At 37.4% G+C, this 21643-nt stretch overlaps 2 protein-coding genes and 1 long non-coding RNA gene across 9 annotated transcripts; 2 read left to right on the top strand and 1 right to left on the bottom strand.

Annotated features, from left to right (window-relative positions):
• The first annotated feature begins 10 nt into the window (after positions 1 to 10).
• On the top strand, positions 11 to 3565 carry ifit8 (interferon-induced protein with tetratricopeptide repeats 8). The gene is made up of 2 exons (XM_055170580.2): positions 11 to 165; positions 1000 to 3565. The coding sequence occupies exon 2, from the start codon at positions 1002 to 1004 to the stop codon at positions 2292 to 2294; it is 1293 nt and encodes a 430-aa protein (XP_055026555.2). The 5' UTR covers positions 11 to 165; positions 1000 to 1001; the 3' UTR covers positions 2295 to 3565.
• Positions 3566 to 4251: 686 nt separating this feature from the next.
• LOC129416281 (uncharacterized) lies at positions 4252 to 20658 on the top strand. Of its 3 annotated transcripts, none has more exons than XM_055170577.2 (4): positions 4252 to 5538; positions 17466 to 17590; positions 18081 to 20007; positions 20080 to 20658. In XM_055170577.2, the coding sequence occupies exons 1-4, from the start codon at positions 4498 to 4500 to the stop codon at positions 20386 to 20388; spliced, it is 3402 nt and encodes a 1133-aa protein (XP_055026552.2). In that variant the 5' UTR covers positions 4252 to 4497; the 3' UTR covers positions 20389 to 20658. The 3 variants fall into 3 exon arrangements, with proteins under 3 accessions (XP_055026552.2, XP_055026553.2, XP_055026551.2); XM_055170578.2 differs by having other exon boundaries at positions 18081 to 18107; positions 18192 to 20658; XM_055170576.2 differs by having other exon boundaries at positions 18081 to 20658.
• On the bottom strand, positions 7298 to 17390 carry LOC129416287 (uncharacterized). Of its 5 annotated transcripts, none has more exons than XR_012372121.1 (7): positions 15805 to 16028; positions 15609 to 15677; positions 13823 to 13894; positions 13586 to 13727; positions 13023 to 13095; positions 12099 to 12223; positions 7298 to 9430 (listed from the first exon to the last, which is right to left on the bottom strand). It is a non-coding gene; the product is annotated as an uncharacterized lncRNA (long non-coding RNA). The 5 variants fall into 5 exon arrangements; XR_012372119.1 differs by lacking the exon at positions 15609 to 15677 and adding an exon at positions 16732 to 17390 and having other exon boundaries at positions 7299 to 9430; positions 15805 to 15946; XR_012372120.1 differs by lacking the exon at positions 15609 to 15677 and adding an exon at positions 16495 to 16512 and having other exon boundaries at positions 7299 to 9430; positions 15805 to 15946.
• Positions 20659 to 21643: the final 985 nt, after the last annotated feature.

Raw genomic sequence — 21643 nt, forward strand, 5'->3', positions numbered from 1 at the left:
TTCGTTTATACGTATTCTGGGGTTTAAGTGGAAAGCGAAACTTAACTAGTATATTAACCCAAAATAGGTAAAGTGCAGTAGATAACCGATTATATAATCGTGTACTGAGACAATGTGAAGACATAACATCACCAGAGGAGCCTGTGCTTCATCTATTTGTAAAAGGTAAGGCGTTTTATTTGTTTTAAGGCTTATCACATGTACATTTTAATACTGTTATTAGGATTTTTAAAAAGTATTTGTTGCTTGCAAGCAATAATTATTAAAAACAAAAACTGTACTGAACAGCCTACTGTATCAATATAAAATACTGTAACGAAAAAGCCATCGACATTTAAATACAATAAAGCTAAGATTAAAATAAAAAAATAAAAAAAAGCATATTTAAATGTAATGTGTGTGTGTATATATATATATATATATATATATATATATATATATATATATATATATATATATATATATATATATATATATATATATATATATATATATATATATTAATGTAGCCTATTAATATAGCCTATATTAATATATAAAAATCGTAAAATTACTCTTTTTTTAAATATGATTTTATTTTAATTTATTTATTTTAATCTTAGCTTTATTGTATTTAAATGTCGATGGCTTTCGTTACAGTATTTGATATTGATACAGTAGGCTGTTCAGTACAGTTTTTGTTTTTAATAATTATTGCTTGCAAGCAACAAATACTTTTAATAAAATAATATATATATATATATATATATATATATATATATATATATATATATATATATATATATATATATATATATATATATATTAATAGTATTTAACTTTTACTGCACATTTATTGTTTGGTGCTTAATGATCTTTCTATAATATAAAAATCTGAAAATCATCTAGTTGGTTTAAAATAAATTATACATTTAAAAAGAACACAATTCAATAAAAATCTGCAAAAATATAATAATAAATTGGAAAAATACATTTATTTTTCTCTTTGCTTTCATTAAGAAATGTCGGAGGAGGATCTTAAAAAACTGTCCTGTCACTTTACTTGGGGCTTGCGAAAGGAAGATGCTGATCTTAATTTCCTTGATGTCAAAGTCTGTGAAATACTAGCAGTGCAATGTGAATATGGAGGAAATTTAAAACACAGAGAATTCAACTTTTTGGCCTTCATCAAACATCTACAAGGTTTAAATGACAAGGCACTTAAAAACTTGGAACTAGCAGAGAAGGAACACTCGGGCAATGAAAAAAATTTGATCGTGACGTATGGAAACTTAGCATGGGTGCACAGTATCATGGGAAATGTGGCCAAAGTCCAAACCTATGTAGAGAAAGTGAAAGATATTTTCACAGCTTTTCCCACTTCATCTCCAACAGATCTTCACAGAGAGGTTCAAAGTGAAAAGGCCTGGTCATTTCTTAAGTTTTCTAAAAAATCTTACATTAGAGCCAAGGAAATTTTCTTTGAAGCCGTACAAAAAGATCCTGATGACCAAGAATGGAACACAGGTTATGCCTTTTCTCTTTTCCGTCTGGAGGGACTGGAGGTTGGTGAGTTCAGGCGTGTACGTTTTGATGAGTCTCCTGCTGTGGTCCAGTTGAAGAAAGCACTGAAACTGGACCCAGACAATGCAATGATCTATGTATATTTGGGACTTAAGTGCTACAAGAACACCAGGAACGCTGAAGCGTGGGAATACATGAAAAAAGCGCTTAAAATGGCCCCGGATAACCTTGGTGTCGTTTTGCGTGTTGCCAAATTTATGAAGAAAGAACAGTGTTATGACATGGCCCTGGAAGTTTTGCTTGGAACGCTGAGGAAAGCACCGGTTTCTTCGCGTTTACATCACGAGATTGCCAACAATTATCGCTGGAAAGCCATGCAGATAAAAGACATACACAACCCACGATTGCTTAACCTATGCATTCACCATTTAGAGAAGGGTGCTAGTTTAAATCCAGGCTTCATATACCCACAGTTGGAGTTAGCTCTAAGATACTCAGAAGTAAAGCAAACTGCAAAAGCAGAACAGAAGTTCAAGGAGCTGTTGGCCCTTCCTGACCTCAAACCAGCCGATCTTCAAGCCTGGCATCGCATGTATGGAGACTTTCAACTCTACAGGTTAAACTGTGAGTCAACAGCAGTTGAGCATTACAAACAAGGATTGATGCTGAATCGGGTGTCTACTGAATGGAACACCTGCAGAAACCGACTAAATAAAGTGCTTCGGCGTGACAGAAGTGACACATACCAAATCCAGAAGTTTTTTGATTCATTAAAAACAGATAACAATTAGGCTGCTGAGTCAGAAAGGTCATATTCTCTGTTTATTGATATGCAATCTAAAAAATATAAAGGTTCTATAAAGGGTTATTCAGTGATGTCATTAACATTTTTGATTCCCCAATAAACCTTTCAGTCAACGAATTTTAGCTTTTTATAGTCTGAAGAACAGTGGCGGCCTGTGACTTCTCTTCCAAGGGGGCACAAATTTAGAATATGTGTTCGAAGTGTCATGTGTGACTCATCATGTCAAAATATGCGCTCTGTGCATCATGTAACCATGTGCATCATGTCAAAATACGTGCCTGCTGCACACGCATTGAAAGGGTTTATGATAAAAGAGACGCTCACGTTTACAAAATACTCACAAGACATTCACATAACACTAAACTTTGATTAATCTTACCAGCTGTACTTTGCTTCTTATGTTGTCCAGTAATTTTTCAGGACAGGTTTTCTCTAGCTTTAATTAAAGCTGCTTTGAAACAATTAAACAATTGTGAAAAGCACTATATAAATAAAAATGAATTGAATTGAATTATGACATTAAGCGGATCTGGCAAACGTGAGCATCTCTTTTTATCATAAATTATTACGTATTTTGACATGACACGTGATGCACATAGGTTTATATGATGCGCCAAACACATATTTTGACATGAGGAGCCACACACATGACTAAATACATGTCGTGCACCCTCGAAAAAAAAAGTCACCGACTGCCACTGCCGAAGAACTTTTTCCACTACAAAGAATCTTTGCAACAGAAAGGTTCTGTGGATATTAAAGGTTCTTCATGAAACCATACAGCCAGACAAAGATCATTTTAGAAATCTTTATGTTTAAGAATGTTAGGGTTTACTACTTTCAAATAACTTTTCTAGACCAGTAAGAAGTAACAGAGGTAGTTTCCTGGACAGGGATTATCTTAAGGCAGGACTAAGCCTTAGTTTAATTAGGAAATATAACTAGGAAAGGAAATAGGAAATAACAAACATTACTTGTGTGCATTTTGAGGCAAAACAAAGGACACTGGTGTATTTTATTTTATGTATTTTAGTTGTTTTGAGTTTGGAGAGCTCTTACATTCATTTTAGTCTAGGACTAGTTTAATCCTTGTCCGGCAAACTGCCCCATAATGTATTGACTCATGTAATGTAATTTCGACTTTATTTTTTGTCCATGGTCACTGTGTAATCAGAATTGTTAAACAACAATGTAATGTAACCAGTGTGTTTATAACTGTCTAGTTTTAAAATAAAGATTAAATTATTGTCCAGCTAATTTTAATCTCTCAGTAAATGTATTAAATCAAGATTATGAATTACTAATTTTATAAAAATACTTCACTTAATCTCATTCATGTAATAAAAACGTACAACTTAAAATATAGCAGATTTGTTTGTGAGCCATAATAATACAAAGAAATACATGTTGGAAATATACTGTACTTAAATTACCTGTGCCTCAAATACAGAAACTGAGAAACAATCAACAAGATTCTTAACTTAAATGGTCCTCTACCAATTGTTTGAGAGGCATTTATTAAGAAGTTTAAAATGCACAGTGTGTCTTTTTGAGACTATAGATGCACTCACATATACATACTGTACATGTGGAATTTGGAATGCTGTTGGCTGCTCGTGCGAGTGCTGCTGGGTTGAATCCAGCTCAGCATGTGTGAAAGTGAAGCTGACTCGTGCTTTTTAGCAGCACAAACACACGCAATATAGCATGAAAAAATCCTCAGTAAATTATGTGCACAAGAACAATATCCAACAATATGCAGTAAACTCCTAAAATCAATAATAAAACATTATTTTCTGCTTTCCGTAAAAAATGTTCACGAGCTCAGGAAAACAGTTGCTTTAGGCCATTAATTTTTTAACTAAGCCAAATGAAAAACCGTTTATCTTATAATTTGACACATGGCGATGCTATTGTAGTTTAGAAGTGAAGTTCATATTTCATATTTCCGTTACACTATTTATAACACATAATAAATCAATCACACGTAATAAACATCACGCAAAGTAATTTTGGTTGAGTTTGCAGTAATGTGAGTAAGATTGAGTGGGATTCTGCAGATCAGTGAGTGCGCGTGACGTCACAGCGGTCCCCTGGAGATTGTAGGCTAGTGAGAGTGCGCGCGCAGGATGCTGAGCTGTTAAAGCTGCATTTAAACAGTATGGACAGCTCTATTTCGCCAACCTTGCATGTATATCAGCATATATAAAGAGCACAAGTCTGTCACCAAACGCTGCGAAAGAAAACGCATCAGCCTAGCGATGGAGCGTCTTCTTCATTCACCTGGCAGGACACGGGATGAGTACCGGTATCAGGCGGCGCGTCCTTCATCACAACTGCTCTCGAGGAGTGCGTTTAGCTTTGGATCGACAACACAAACGAGAGGAAATGAATTCGGGCACGATAGTTTAGATGTTTCAAACGTATTGGCAGGTGGGATGAGGAAAACGAGTGAAAAAGAGTTATTGCAGGGGCTCAATGACCGCTTCGCCGGATTCATCGAGAAGGTTCATCACCTGGAGAACCACAACAGAGCCCTGGAGAGAGAGATTGAGATTATTAGACACACAGCCAAATCCTCAACCTCTCTGTCTAACGAGTATGAATCTGAATTGGACGACCTGAGGCGACAGGCTCGTGAGGTGAGCCTTCAAAAGCATCAGATAGAGATCAAACGCCAAAACCTGGAGGACGAGTTCAACACTTTACGGAGCAAGTACGATAAAGAGACTCGTGACCGAGCTGATGCTGAGGAGAAAATCTCAGTGATGAAGAAATGCATCAACGAGGCATATTTAGCCAAACAAGAGATGGACAGAAAAGCAAAAGCACTTGAAGGCGAAATCGGCTTCTTGCAGGCAAACCACGAGAGTGAGGTAACAGAGTTAATGGTGCAGATTCAGGAGAGTCCGGTAACAGAAACGCGTGATTTTGGTATTACTGATGTCACTGCGGCTCTGAGGGACATCAGGGTGAAGCTCGAAGGTCACACCGCTTCTGACACCCGATACATTGAGGAGCGCTATCGCACACAGCTCGGCAAACTGACTAAAAGTGCTGAGGTGAACAGAGAAGCACTTATGGCCACTAAAGCAGAGATAAATGAACACAGAAGACAACTGCAGTCCAAAAACATTGAGCTCGACTCTGTAAAAGGTGTGAGAGAAGCTCTGGAGAAGCAACTATATGATCTTGAGCAGCGACACAATGCTGAAATCCATCATTATCAGGTAAGCCAGCATGCACTTTAATATTAACCTTACCTTAACATAAGAGAAAGCAACATTTTCTGATTATACACATAATTTTATGATTCTATTAGATGTTATTATAATTTCATGTAAAATTGTATTTATATAGGCTACAGTAGTGAAGTGATCATATTTGTACAATATTTGCTTTTAATTATTTTCAGGTTTGACTAAAGCAGTGCTTCTCAATTATTTTCTGTCACGCCCCCCCTAGGAAGATGTAAACATTTTTCGCCCCCCCCCCCAACTCTCCACCGCTACTGTAAAAATTATAATTTTTCTTTAAAATTACAAATCTGCAAAACATTGTATCCTTATTAACATTGAGAAAACACAAAAAGAAAACACAAAAAAAGAAATATCGATCAACTTACAACAAAGAATAACTTTATTAGCTTTGTTTTTTAGTCTGTAACAGAAAATATTTTAAATGCATCAATTTGCCTGAAATTAATAAATCAATCCTTATTTAAAGTATAATATTTTTTGACCATTTGATACTGAAAAATTAAATTAAATATAATCAATAAATAATAATAAAAAACACAAGCGGCTTATTAGCGTGATTGGGGTGTAATGTCTTTAAGTGACGGTGCAAAAAAAATCACTTCCTGAAAAAGTATTTTCCCCGGGGTCTCGCGCGCCCCCCCTGGTGTCGCTTCGAGCCCCCCCCACCCCCCCAGGGGGTCCCGCCCCACTATTTTAGAAGCACTGGACTAAAGCATCAAAATATTACACTGTCAAAAATTATCCCTGGCTGTCACTGGGGTGGTACCCTTTCAAAAAGTACCTCAGAGGTACATATTTGTACCAGAGAGCGCATATTAGTACCTCAAAAGGTACAAACTGGTGTCAAATACATATCTGAAACTTAATGGTACATATTAGAACCTTTTAAAATGGGACAGCTTGGGACCATTTTGAATTTTTTTTTGTAGGAGTATGAAGAAGAATAAAGCTTAAAGTAAAAAAAAATATAGTTAAGCCTATTAATTTTACAAAATTATTTGGCCAAAGACATTAGTGTGCAGGGACTACATGTCAAAATAATAAAAGAGCACACACATAAAGTAACTACACAACATGAATACAAAATATTTAAAACAACTTTAAAGAGCACCTATTTCATTGCTAAAAACATTTGATAATACAATGTGGTTTATGGTACATTTTTAGGATTTGAAAAGCTCTGTGTCCCTGATTGGCCAGCTAATCTGTACGTTGTAATTGGCCTGAATACCTCTGATGTCAGACGGAAATGTGATGCTCCTTAGCATGTTTAAAATATTCGCTCACAAGGCAATGCTAACAGGAGTTAACTTACAGGCTGAGTCCGAAGCGGGAGAAATTATGATAATGTTGGTCTTGTCTACATCACCAATCCCTGGAAGTAAACTGTTGTTTACAATCAGTGCATTTGTTGTAGTCCAAGAAGAGAGATTTACTTTGGAGACTATAACTCGCGTCATGGTTTACTTTGGAATACCTTTTGCATATCGTTAACATGTACTTATACACACATAGGCTACACATAAAAAAAAATGTAAAACGTGAATCGGACAATAGGTGCTCTTTAATAATATATTTGAATTGTATGAAAGTGTCAAATGTACTAGGGCAAATATCACTTTTGATCACTACTGTACATATTGTCACATTCAAAACTACACTCTAAAAACTGCTGGGTTAAAAAACAACCCAACCATAACCCAACTGCTGGGTCACTATTGGACAGAACACGTGCTGGGTTGGCTTGACCCAACTGCTGGGTTAGACCATTTAACCCAGAATTCTGGGTTGTTCATTTGACCCAACCATTTGGGTACAATTAACACTCTTGCTGGGTTAAATGTTACTCAAGTGCTGGGTTATTTAATTTGACCCAACCAGTGGGTACAATTAACACTCTTGCTGGGTTAAATGTTACTCAAGTGCTGGGTTATTTAATTTGACCCAACCAGTGGGTACAATTAACACTCTTGCTGGGTTAAATGTTACTCAAGTGCTGGGTTATTTAATTTGACCCAACCAGTGGGTACAATTAACACTCTTGCTGGGTTAAATGTTACTCAAGTGCTGGGTTATTTAATTTGACACAACCAGTGGGTAAAATTAACACTCTTGCTGTCTCATTCCATTTGTTTTACTGGAAAGAACCTTTTTGTTTTCTAAAAAACATCCCAAAAATGTACATAACTTCACATAATGTAAATAAATTGTTACAGATTAAAAATATGTGACAAAAATGTCAGATTGAACCTTAAAATTCCAATGTGACAAATTGTTAGATATAAAATAAATGTAACAAATACCCCCTGTAAAACAAAACTGAGAGGCCCCTGTTAATGTGATTTAAATCGCATTTAATTTGTTTCACATTTAATACAATGTTTTAATTACATTTTTGTATATTTGTATAATACAAAAGTTACAACCCCCATATGACATCAAACAATCCCCACAGACTTTATAACTCTTAATATTTAAACTATGATGATTAGCATTTCATTTACTTTACATTTTCATTCATCAAAATGTTATTAAAAACAAGAAGCCCTGAAACAAATTTTTTTTTAAAGAGCAGCTATGGTCCGATTCACATTTTTACATTTCCTTTGGTGTGTAATTGTGTATTAATTCATGTTAACGATATGCAAAAGGTACAAACCCCAAAGTAAACGATAATGCGAGTGATCTCTTTTCTTGGACTACAACAAACACAGATTGTAGGCAACAGTTTACTTCCTGGGATTGGTGACGTAGACAAGACCGAAATTATCATAATTCCTACCACTTGACCTCACAGCCTGTAAGTAAACTCCTGTTGGCATTGCATTGTGGGCGAATCTTTCAAACATAGCACTGAAATAGTTAATTATTAGTGATTAAATGTTGTCTTCAAAATGTTAACAGAGGAGGACTCATGTCCATCAATCTGATAAATGTCATCCTGGTGAAACTCCCAGGTGGGAAGACAATAGGTGTGTTCGAGATCATCCGGCGCTGCGCAGACCGATCGACGAGGTTTGCCGCTTGCAGTCGAGGGAGGAACTGAAGACGGAGCCGTCAAGCCGGACACCTGCTGCTTGCCGTAGTGACGTGTGCGCCGTGTTTCCTTGTTTATAATCGCAAATTAAGTGAATTAGATGCTGAATTTGATAAAAACAAACCTTTTGATAAAAAAGTTGCAACCAGAAACATTTCATATAGAATATTTTAATTGCTGCTTAAACTGTATACCCGAAAATAACGGGAAACAAGCATATATTATTAAAATACCAATAGAGTTTGTTATTTTCATTTTTATTTTATTACACGACACAATATAACATATTTTAGGATATTAAAGTGTTTTTTTCCTGTTTTAAAACATGAATTTATAATGTTTATTAGTGAAACTAAAGGTTGGATTAAACTTGAAACGCACGTGATCGTTGTCATCAATGAAGCGACCAATCAAGTAAAGCTGTTACGTCATCACAACTCCGGGCAGCCGCTCTGGAGAAGCTGCACCGGCTGAGCCAGCTGGCTACTCTCGAAACGCTCTCGCGGTACTTAAAAACCATATGACACAGTCACGTGCCTGCAGCGCCAGCTGAAGTCGGACAAAAGTACTAACCAAAATGCACTGCTTCAAGTTAGCCGCCGATCGGTCTGCGCAGCGCTGCATGAAGTCGAACACACCTATTGCTTTGTGTACTTAACATCAAAGACAAAAAAAACTTATCAACATCCTTCACCAAAGAGTTTGTCTCAGAGGCATTGCCTCCAACAATGGCAAAGGTCTGGCAGGTCCTTCTTGGCTCGTCCCGAAGTCACAAAACGTGCAACATCTCTGATTTTGCAGATATTCCACCATGTTGGTCCCCACCTGTTGAGTACACACCACAACTTAGTGATGATTTAAGTCAAGCATTTTTGTGAAAGTATCAAAAAATACAAATAAAATAACTGCAAACATTCATTCAAACTTTTTTATTAAAATAGTTCTAGTAATTAAGTAGTATATTTCACTGCTCATATTATGATATTATGGATTATTAATATAATCACAATACATGTAATATTATCTTAATATTACAGTGAAACTATAATTAGAAGACAATTAAAAGATTTTAGTTAAAACACCTCAAGCATAAAGATTGTGCATCCATCCTTTACAAAAGTAATCCATCCGGCTCCATGAGGATAAACACAGGCCTTCTGAGGGTAATCCATGCGGTTTTGTGATAGAAATATCCATATTTAAAACTTTACAAACTAAGATAAATAGCTTCTGGTAACACCACGCCTCTGCATTCAGGAGAGAGTATTAGCGTAGTCTACGCACTTTTATTTGTGACGTAAGACAAATGCGGAGGCACAGAGCATCAGCAAAGACTGCAAAGTGCGTACACTCTCAAAGCTAGAACATTTTCTAAAAATAAAAAATAAAAATGTGATCATCCGATAAATAGATATATGCATCTTGGATGGCTTGAGGGTGAGTAAATCATGGATTTATTATCATTTTAGGGGTGGCACGGTTCATGAAAAAAATCTGAACTGTTCGGTTCGCTTGTCTCGGTTCGGAGCGTGTGTGCGCCGCACGGTTCAATGGTTCATGGCATGCGCAATGTATGTAGCCTCGTGCCCTGTATGTGACCTCAGATAGCGTGTTTCCCTTTCGCGAATCGCGCGAAAGAAGAGGTGACTGGTGTGGAGAGTGAGTGCTGCATGTCATGTTACGTTTAGAAATGGCAAGTGGGAACTAAGGAAGTCTGCCCGCGGTTGGAGGATGCGCCAGCATCGTATAAGTTTGGTGTGTGGAAACAGTTTTTATTTCATGTTACCTATGATGACAGCGGAAATAAAACAATAGATAGAACTGCAGTCTATGGGCTGAATGTGTTCAAACAGCCACAGGAGACCACCTTCTCTCCGACCATTTATCTGATCTGAGGTACTGAACACAATGTTTTACCTCTTTTCTGACTTCTGCCGCGCTATTTTTAGTCTTTCATTGATAAAACGAAAGCGGCTGATTTCCGTGTTTCATTTTGCTAGCTTTTGAAAGTTGCGCGATCTTATTTCATAAATTGTCCCTCAAAGTAATCAGGACAGAATTGGTCAAAAGTGGACAAAAGAGACGGATTTAAATATTACAGGTGTAAAACTTATGTTTCTCTCTCGTCCACATATACTCTGCAGTATTTAAGCAGCCTCTCGGTGATAAGTCTTAGAGCTACACTGAAGTAGGCATTTTGATAAATGCAAGTTATCTTTGTGTGCTAAAAAGGCACATAAGTTCATGTAGATGGCAATACACATTCTATTTTTTGCCAAATAAATGTAAAGCATGTTGAAATCATCAATGTCTTCCCTCTTGCTGTATAAAAATCTCACCTGGCTTTCCTCAGAGATGGTCCCAATAATGTGCTAAGTCAAATTCAGTTTGTGCATGATTACATGATATAACTTTTTTAATACTGCATTCTAAATTATGGATAATTAATACATTAATAAGATAATACATTTCTGGAGTGTTAAAAAATTAAAAGAAAAAAAAACAACAAGAACCGTACAGAACCGAGAACCATAAAACCGTGATACGAACCGAGCCGAGGGTTTTGTGAACCGTGCCACCCCTACAGGCTATTATGCGAAACATATCTATAACTACAAACATCCACGGACTGTAACGATAAATCGTGAAAATGCGCGATTTCTCAATGAATGAATTTGAATGAATTACGGTAAAATGCCGCCACATCCAAAGCCAGAGGGCGCTCTCATGCAGAAACTCCAATTGTGCCACAGAAGAAGTAGCATTACAAACCCTAGCCGTTTCTCAATGTCAAGGATACTTCCTTGGCAGGACTACTCCTTACAAGTCACTTCCTTCAGAGGCTAGGCGAGGCTCCTTTTAAGCATTCGGAGAACACGTTAAATGGAACAGGCTAGCAAGTGATTACGCAAGTGATTACGTCATTGCGTGATTGAAAGGTGTGCTTTCGGTGCTGCGCGCATAGGATTATGGGTGATTTCAGCGCGTGAAGAGCGCGAAGGATACAAATTTGCATCCTTTCCTGTATATGGGATATTTCTCGAACGAAGGACTCAGTCCTTGGCTGAAATTTCAAGGATCCTCGACATTGGAACAGTCCTTCGACGGACGTCGATGACGTAGCATCCTCGAAATTCTAGCTTCCGAGGATCCTTCCTTGACATTGAGAAACGGCTCCTATTCCAGGAAATGTCTAAAGAATATCACCGTTCTTCAGATTGTTTCAGGTATTTTCATGATAATAAAGAATATTTTGAATAATTTTGTAATGCACGTTATAAACGACTCCGACTCAAAATGATTTTAGATTGATGAGGACTTCCTACTGACCAAAACCCCATAGTACACGCACAAGCTGCACATGAAACACAGAATCGCAGCCTTGCGATTCAGAATCGATTTTAGACAGGTCTTTTTAAAAGGACACGTGATTTATTGTTACAGCCCTAACATCCACCCTTTTCAAAGTAGAAACACTAAAGCAAAAACTTACAGGTTGCATGTCAATAAAGGACCTCTGGGCCTCCACAGTGGTAGGTCTGAAGACTTCTCCTCCTCCCCTGTAAATGGATGGAGCTAGCAGAGTTGGCATCTTCAGTGCTGTTTCCCCTTTAGCAGCTAAATAATTTTGAGAAAATACAGTGTTTCAATAATATTTAAATGGTTTGCTGTAAATAACAAAGAAAAGAGAAACAATAAAGGTGCATTCACACGGGGCGAAAGGGTCAAAGCTTGACGGGAAGGCTTGTCTGAAGCGTGGCCAACATAAAAATATGCACATAGTTTGTTATTCAGTCGCTGGGTGCGCTGCATTATATAAATACAGTAATACTGCCAATCACTGTGTATAATGATGATGATTAGACGCCTAACGTTACTCAGTTCGTGGAAGTTAATGCCTGTTAACATATAGAATTAATATGTCACGTTTAATTACTATTTTTACTGGTTTTAATGTCTTACATAAGAAACAGGACATATACTGTACTTTAATGCAACTAAGGGATAAATAATGTCATTCTTATAAACATGTATGACAGTTCAGAGACTAGTAGCAGGGGCACAAACATTAACCTGGCTTTGAGAGCAAATGTGATGGAATGACGTCACAGATATGCAAATTAGTATGTCAAGAATCGATTCTGAATCGATTCATGAGGGTCCAATCGATTCCTACCCCTAGTTTTTTGAGAAAACTGTTTTGCCCTCTGTACGCAACAAGTCACTTACACATAAAACTTAAAACTGGTTTATTTTACAAAAAGAAACAGATTATGCGTGATTAATTCGTATTTGCCGCTCATGAAACTGTGTTTGATTGCACGGCACTGTTTGCAGACCTGCAATGCTTTTGGCAGTATTTCAGCGCAAAAACCGTGCCAAAAGTGTAAGCGTAAATATTAAGTTTCAGTTTTACCTGTATATCCTTCAGGCAAGGAAATTCATACACCAATGCCTTGTCACATGCCTTCTTAGTGTCTGATGATGGCCTGTTATGTAGACAACAGCAGTTGATGAAGAACTTATGCAATATGGTAAGCTATTGCAGAAGCCTGTGTGATCTTACTTAGAATTTACTTAAAAATAATGTTGGTATTTTCATGTTCAAACACTAATGTTGCGTACACACCACACTTGAAGCATTGCGCTCCTAGCTCTTTACTCACGATTACTTACAAGATTTAACTTTGTGTCCTGCGCATTTTCCACTTGAGTTGAATATATTGTGGCAGATAAGTTTGAAACAAATAGCACTTGTTTGCGGCAATCACACCGCCCTATTCGCGTCATTTGCATCACCCAGCGCAAGTTTGTGTCTTGCATTGACTTTGTATGTAATTTACTTGCGCAAATCTTTGAATTTGCGTTTGGTGTGTACGCCCCTATAAGACTCGCTATAAAAAAAGAGAATGGTCATTTATGTTTTCTAAGCATTTGCTTGCTACTATATGTTTGCAGGCTTATTTAAATGTAGCTTACTCAGGTTTCACCATTGGTTTCCAGCAGATGGGATGCAAGGAGTCTCACAAGTAGCCTCCTCTGCTTGTTGGTAATTGCTTGCACTTTAACGGTTTAATACGGATTTCCTCTCAGGGGTGCTTTCCAAAATCTGACAAACTGCCTATAAAAACAGAACAATCATCAATGTCTTTTTAGGTCCATTAGAACTGAAATTTTATTCAGTTAATATCCAATACAAATAAAGTCGATACTTACAAAGGCTGAAAAAAGTTCCACTGTCATGGTGATATGATCTGTTGGGGTCAATTCAGTGGATTCTACTGAACTCTGTTGGTGGATTGAACAAAAATCAAGAAAGAATATTTAAAGCGACACTCCACTTTTTTTGAAAATATGCTAATTTCCCAGCTCCCCTGGAGTTAAACATTCGATTCTTAATGTTTTGGAATTCAGCAGCCAGTCTCCGGCGCTACCACTTTTAGCATAGCTTAGCATAATCCATTGAATAGGATAGGAACTATACTCTCATACTGGCGTAATAATCAAGGACTTTGTTGCCGTAACGTGGCTGCAGGAGGCGCAATGATATTACACAGCAGCCGAAAATAGTCCCTATAGTATCTTTCAATAGCAGGGGACTATTTTCGGGCACTGCGTTATATCATTGCAAACATGCAGCCATGTTACGGCAGCAAATTCTTTGAATATTACTCCAGAATGAGAGTATAGTTCCTAGCCATCTGCCTAGAAAATAGCAACTTTAAATTTTCCGTCAGTCTTAGTACACGATGTAACCAGAGAAGAGTCAAGTATTTAAATAGGAAAAATATTGAAACTCTGCTTATTTTTATTTTTGAGCGCGATGCTAAATGGTTTAATCAGATTCAATGAATTGTGCCAAGTTATGCTAAAAGTGGTAGCGCCAGACTCGGAGATCGGCTGAATCGATTTCAAAACGGTGAGAATCAAATGTTTAAAGCATCATGAAACACTAACCAACACTTTTTTAGATGTTTAAAGAGTTAGTTGTGTTGCACATCATAGAAGACAATGTTAGTATCTGTTCATTTTGAACATTAGGTCAAAACTAGTTAATTTTTAGCTTTTTTGTGATATTTTTGTCTTCCGGGTTTAAACTCCATATTGCATAAACGTCACGGGCTGTAGTAGTGGGCTCAGGATCACACATGGATACGGTTCTGTATAGTAAAGTAAATGTGACTGCGCCATTACGCACACTCTGTAAATACGTTGGATGATTTTCCCAGCGATGCTGTCAGGGCTAGACTCACCATCAACTGAATTTGCTCAGGAAAGCTTCGGGAGGCAGGTTGACTTTGATATGTCCTGAGGACTTTTCCTTATCTTCAAACACGCTCTTATTTCAACTATAACAGTTTTACTTGACCTTTGTTTAAATAAAATATTATATTCAGTTTAATTATTTTTGTAATAGGCCTACTGCTATTCCTAGTTAATCTTAATATTTGTTACACTATATCAGTTGCCCTGCCCACTCATCACCTTTCTTCTCACAGCGTCCACGCCCATTTAGGTTGAATTTTTGGTTGAAGTGGAGTGTCCCTTTAAAATCACATACTTCAGCGTGCAGTCGGTGTAACTCTACTTTGTGGTTTGATTGTCGGCCAAAATGGCGAATTGCAACGGGGGATAATAATATCAGTGTTATGATTGGTCAGGCACCTGTCAATCAAACTCCCCTAATACTTTCCACACACAACTCACTATTATTGAGTCTAGTTTCCCGCCCGATTTAAAATAAGTAAGTTAGCTATACTTGTGGATTTAATACGAAACGTGTTTTCGCCTTGTAACTAAGTACAAAACAAAACTATGGTGAACATGAACGTCAGTGTATATTTCTGACTGTTAATTTACCTCAGGATTTAACGTGTGACGGCAAGGGGTAATTTACAGCGCTCCGTCTAGATTTAATATGAAACACGAAACCCCCTTTTGAATTTTAAATTATTCATAGATGAATACGATTTTAGTGATTAATTTACAACGTATAACTTACTGAATATTTCAAAAGAATGCCGATATAGCTCGACTACGACTTAACGATGAGGCATGTTTCTCATAACAACTGTTGGCACAGAATAAAAAACATTAACCCCACTCCCCCACATCAAAGCATGTATTCTGAACAATGAAATATGATTTGTCCTACGACAACTTCTTACAAAAATAAGTAAAAATTCACATTAACTCACCATGAAATACCGCCTGGTCCGAGTAACGTTACGTTAGCGTGATCCAGTCAGAAGCGAAGAATCCAGAAAGTGCGGCAATTAATAAACCAATTGCTGGGTCAAAATAACCCAACCAGGTGTTTGTTTTTCAAAATGATCCTGGCTTTGACAGAAACAGAAGACACTGTCATTAAACGTGCCCCCATCGCTTCCTCTGACAATTATAAGATGTGCCAACATACTTTCCGCACACAACTTTAGTGAATATTATGTTTACCTCTGGACCGGAATTACAAGTGTGCTAACGGGATGGTTTCGTTTCAGCAACAACATACATAGGCCGTTTCTCAATCCGAAGGTTGCAGCCTGCGGAGGTCGCATATGCAGGCTGTATACGTCATCAAGCCTTGTCTATTTAAGTTAACTGAGCATTACGTTCGCAAGTCATAAGCATATTACAACAGTTTACAGTTAATAATAGTCAACTTTATAATAAGACAGTCATAATGACGTATGCAGATTAAAAATACGACTCCAAACACTAACAAATGCGGCCTCCGAAGGCTGCAGGCAGAAACGGCCATAAACAGGCTTTTGTGATCCGAACTACTTTTAAACTTCCGGTAGACTTCGCATATAATTATTGACAAAATAGTCAACTGAGAGTAGATTATGTCTGATAACAAGCAATTTATATAAAAAATAAATTACCTTAGTTCACACCACATAGCTAAGCACTACTACGCTGAAATTGTGTTACTGTGACAACGCGCTTCCGAAACCACTTACGATCCTCGTTCTGGATTAAATATGAAACGCACTTTATCAAACATAGCCTACATACAATAACGTTACCCCTATATCTGTGGAAAAGCGAATGAAAATAGCAATGAGCTTGCCCCTACCACAACTACAACATTTATAATATAAAAATTGACATGAACTTACCATAAAATACTGCCCGCTTTGAGTGGCGTGCACCTCGCTTCAGAGGAAATGAAGTCCTCCAGAAAGTTAGACAAAAAAATGGCAGAACTTGCATCCTTACAGTAACGTAACTTAATTCGGACTTGGCAAGGAACAAATAATAGATTTATGAGACCCGAAATGAAATAAATCCGCCGTTCTAAACACTACAGAGACATTACAGCCAGCGGTGATTTCCAGAATGACGTGCCGAGGTGAGGCTGTGTTGGGCGGGTACATCAGCGCAGAGCGCCCAGTGATTGCCTGAATCTCGAAGCTTCGACATCGTTGGAGCACATTTTTAAATATACGCTATCTTCAAAAACCGATCGAAGTTTTGAACTTTACACACATACATTGTCGCCTAAAAAACTCTTAAAACTACATTTGGTAATATTTAAATGATAATATTTTGAACATTGTGAAGGCTGCCTTGAGAAACGGCCAGCCAATGAAAGGAAAATAAACCATTTGCTGGGTCAAATTTACCCAACCATGTGTTCATTTGTAAATTACCCACTACATTTCATTTGACCCAGCATGAGCAACCCAACAGTGTGTTTAAAGTACTCCAAACAACCCAGAATTTTGACCCAGCATAAACAACCCAACAATGTGTTTACAGAAACAACCCAGCATTTTTGAGAGTGTAAATGCTCTTTCTGTGTATTTATAATGCAGTTCCAAGGTGTTTACTTGTTTTATTTTTGGTGCAGGACACAATAAGAGAGCTGGACTTCGAGCTGAAAAATGCTAAATATGACATGAACAGCCATGTCCGAGAGTACCAGGATCTTCTAAATGTGAAAGTGGCACTAGATGCTGAAATTTATTCATACAGGTGCTTCTTTGATTTATTTTACAGTTGTGGATTAATATACAAAATGATAAGTTAGCTGATTTAGACATTTTTGTAGAATGCCTGCAGCCAATTGGCTGATTATCAGAAGTCATTGTGTGTTTTGGGTTGGCGAGTCCATTGCAATTGCAGTGTACAATGCAATTAAATTTTTTTTTAGTATTTCGTTTATATATTTAAGTAAATATTGTGTTAAAGTAAAATCAGTTTAAATAAGTATAAAATACATCACTTTTACATTCACTCTAAATTCTGCTGGGTTATTTTAACCTAACGCCGGACAGAACACATTGGGTTAAAAGTAACCCCGCAGCATTAAGAGCATTAATGTGGGTATTATCAGCTGCACTGCTCTCTAGATATCTGTATCAGTCATTAAAAAGCATTACTATGTATAGTTTTGTTATCAGTTTAAGTTGAGTTCATAATAAATTTGGATTTTTTTTTATAATTTCTGAATTTTTTTTTACAGAAAACTTTTGGAAGGTGAAGAGTCGAGGTACTCTACAATCTCAGATGCACAAATTTCAGTACCATACATTTACAGACAGTCACCCATCTATACTCTCCCTTGTGTCAAAAGACAGGGGGGAGGTCGCAAAGCAGAGCCTCAGTACAAATTTGTTGAAGAAATCATTACAGAGACAACCAGAGAAGATGTGGAGATATCAGACACTGGGTCTGACAAGAGCGGGGAGGGTGACATGCCGGAGGAGGAGACCAGTGAAAAAGATAATGAAGGTGAGGCTTCACCAGAAGATAAAGATGGAGAACCAGAAGCAGACACGGAGGACAGCAGAGGGAGCCAAAAAGTAGAGACAGAAGAAAATGAAGTCGAACCAACTGATAAAAGTGATGATGATAAAGAAGACACGGCAGGTGAAAACATGACAGGTGTTTCTGAGGTACATCAGGATATGGACACTGATTCTACACCAATTCAAGACAAGACTCCTACAAAAAACATAGATGAGAAACTAGAAACAAAGAGCACAAAAGATCTAAAGGATGACATGAAGGAGAAAGAAGAAATAGCACAGTCACATCTATCTGGAGAAGATGATGTAAAGACAGAAAAATTAGCTCAAGAGGTCCCAAAATTAGATATGGCAGAAGAAAATGAACTCAAACCGACTGATAAAAGTGATGATGATAAAGAAGACACGGCAGGTGAAAACATGACAGGTGTTTCTGAGGTACACCAAGATATAGACACTGACTCTAAACCAACTCAAGACAAGACTCCTACAAAAAACATAGATGACAAAATAGAAACAAAGAGCGCAAAAGATCTCAAGGATGACATGAAGGAGAAAGCAGAAATAGCACAGTCACATCTATCTGGAGAAGATGATGTAAAGAAAGAAAAATTAGCTAAAGAGGCAGAGAAAGAGGTCCCACAATTAGATCTGACAAAGGAGGTGTCAGTAGTAATACCAGAAAAATCTGATGCTATACCCAAGGACAAAACATCTCAGGAGCCACACGATCTTAAAACAAAAGCTAAAGTAAATGATAAACCCAGTGAGCAGACAGTTGAGGTTGCTTCTCAAGGACCCAAAGATGATGGACACAAAGATGCTACAGTCATATCTCAGGAGCAGCTGTCAGTAGTAATACCAGAAGAATCTAAAGCTATACCAGAGGACAAAACATCTCAAGAGCCACAGAAAGAGGTCCCAAAATTAGATCTGACAAAGGAGCTGTCAGTTGTAATACCAGAAAAATCTGATGCTATACCCAAGGACAAAACATCTCAGGAGCCACACGATCCTGAAACAACAGCTCAAGTAAATGATAAACCCAGTGAGAAGATAGTTGAGGTTGCTTCTCAAGGACCCAAAGATGATGGACACACAAATGCTACAGTCATATCTCAGGAATCTAAGACAGCAGACAAAGAGAAAGAAACAACTTCAGAGAAATCTGTAGAGATGGACACTCCCAAACTGGACCCACAACCAGCACCCAAAAATGCTGAGAATGGACAAAAGAGAACTTCTGGAGAAAAAGAGGACATGAAGGACAAGAGCATAAGTTCCCCAGAAAAGGAGATTACAGGCACTGTCAAAGTAGAAGCTGAAAAATCTGAGCGTATGGATCAAGAGGATACAAGCAAAATAACAGATGATGAGAAAGAGGTTCAATCAAAAAAGGAGGAAAAGGAACAAACACTTGAAAAATCCACCAAAAAAGAAGAGAGCAAAGCTGATGGACTAATAGACAGTGTGAAAACTGAAAAAGGAGAAAGTGTCAATTTTGAAGCATCAGAAAAAACACAAGAGGAACTTTCAAGAGTCACAGAAGAAATATCAAAATCTGAAAAATCAAAGAAACAAGAGGACAGCAAAGACAGCAGCGTTGACGGTGTGAAACCAAACCAAGGAGAAACCAAGAAGGTTGATGAAACCAAAAAGGTTGATGAAACCAAGAAGGTTGATGAAACCAAGAAGGTTGATGAAACCAAGAAGGTAGATGAAACGCAGAGCAATGAAGCCCCTAAAGCCAAGGAAACTGATGCAAAGCCTGTGCAAAAAGAAACTCAGGAGAGCAAAGTGAAGACACCTGACAAAGCTGAAGCATCTCATACTGACAGTGGAAACACCAAAGATGTAAAAACTGAAGAAGCTGTGCCAAAAGAAACCAATCAGACAGAATCAGCAAAATCTGATACAACAATAAAATCAGAAGTCAAAGCTCTGGAGAAGACAGAGCAGGTGAAAGAAAGCAGCGAGGAGGACAAAATAAATATCAAAAGTCCTGGAGAAACAAATAAATAAGAGATGAAAAGCAGAAGCAATGACAGTGATGAATGTTAAAATAAGCAACCCTGAGGAATGTATTATGATTGCATGATTATCTTTAATTAAGCATGAAGTTTAGGAACTGCAACCTTAAATTGGGTTTTGATGCTTGTGTACACTGTAATCTACATGTACAGGAATGTGAAAATAATGAGAAATCGATTTTTTGCTACATCCCTTGCTATGATCAGTCAAATGTATGTATGTAAATCAATGCAATAACAGAATAAATATTTCAGCATATCAGTTTTGTGGCATATTGTTTTAAAGTTCTGCTAATGCATTTGCTCAAGAGATTATATCAGAGGAAATGGTTTTGAGTTTTGCAATCTAGTCGTGTCATACACCCTAAATGCTGGCCTGTTTTAACCCATTGTTGGGTCAATTATAAACTCTTTGGGGTTAACTTAACACAACGGCTAGGTTTATGCCTTTTTGACCCAATGCTGGGTCCACATTTTTTAAATGTACAGTTATTCATAATGCAAAAATCTTAATGAAAGGTTTCTAACAGCTTCTCATACTTGCTTGGTGGTTTTGATTTAGAACCCAGATTTTGCATTGGACATCAAGTGTGTTATCTGATGCATTACCAAACATTTTATGCCTGGATTTCTTCAACCCAGCATTGGATCAAAGAGACAAACCCAGCTGACGGGCTAAATCAACCCAAAATAAGTTCATATTTGAACCAACAATGAGTACACTCTCAAAAATAAAGGAACAAGAATGTACAAAAGTTGTCACTGGGGCAGTACCTTACCTTAAAAGTACATATACACTTACCTAAAGGATTATTAGGAACACCATACCAATACTGTGTTTGACCCACTTTCACCTTCAGAACTGCCTTAATTCTATGTGGCATTGATTCAACAAGGTGCTGAAAGCATTCTTTAGAAATGTTGGCCCATATTGATAGGATAGCATCTTGCAGTTGATGGAGAATTGTGGGATGCACGTCCAGGGCACGAAGTTCCCATTCCACCACATCCCAAAGATGCTCTATTGGGTTAAGATCTGGTGACTGTGGGGGCGTTTTAGTACAGTGAACTCATTGTCATGTTCAAGAAACCAATTTGAAATGATTCGAGCTTTGTGACATGGTGCATTATCCTGCTGGAAGTAGCCATCAGAGGATGGGTACATGGTGGTCATAAAGGGATGGACATGGTCAGAAACAATGCTCAGGTAGGCTATGGCATTTAAATGATGTCCAATTGGCATTAAG

The sequence above is a fragment of the Misgurnus anguillicaudatus genome, chromosome 11 (genome assembly GCF_027580225.2).
Source record: "Misgurnus anguillicaudatus chromosome 11, ASM2758022v2, whole genome shotgun sequence".
NCBI classification, from domain to species: domain Eukaryota; kingdom Metazoa; phylum Chordata; class Actinopteri; order Cypriniformes; family Cobitidae; genus Misgurnus; species Misgurnus anguillicaudatus.

Excerpts from the sequence above, each read along its gene's own strand:
- ifit8 (XM_055170580.2), top strand. The coding sequence starts at position 1,002 with ATGTCGGAGGAGGATCTTAAAAAACTGTCCTGTCACTTTACTTGGGGC.
- LOC129416281 (XM_055170576.2), top strand. The coding sequence starts at position 4,498 with ATGTATATCAGCATATATAAAGAGCACAAGTCTGTCACCAAACGCTGC. Across the intron at positions 5,539-17,465 it reads CTGAAATCCATCATTATCAG|GACACAATAAGAGAGCTGGA; the intron begins GTAAGCCAGCAT and ends TTTTTGGTGCAG. Across the intron at positions 17,591-18,080 it reads GCTGAAATTTATTCATACAG|AAAACTTTTGGAAGGTGAAG; the intron begins GTGCTTCTTTGA and ends TTTTTTTTACAG.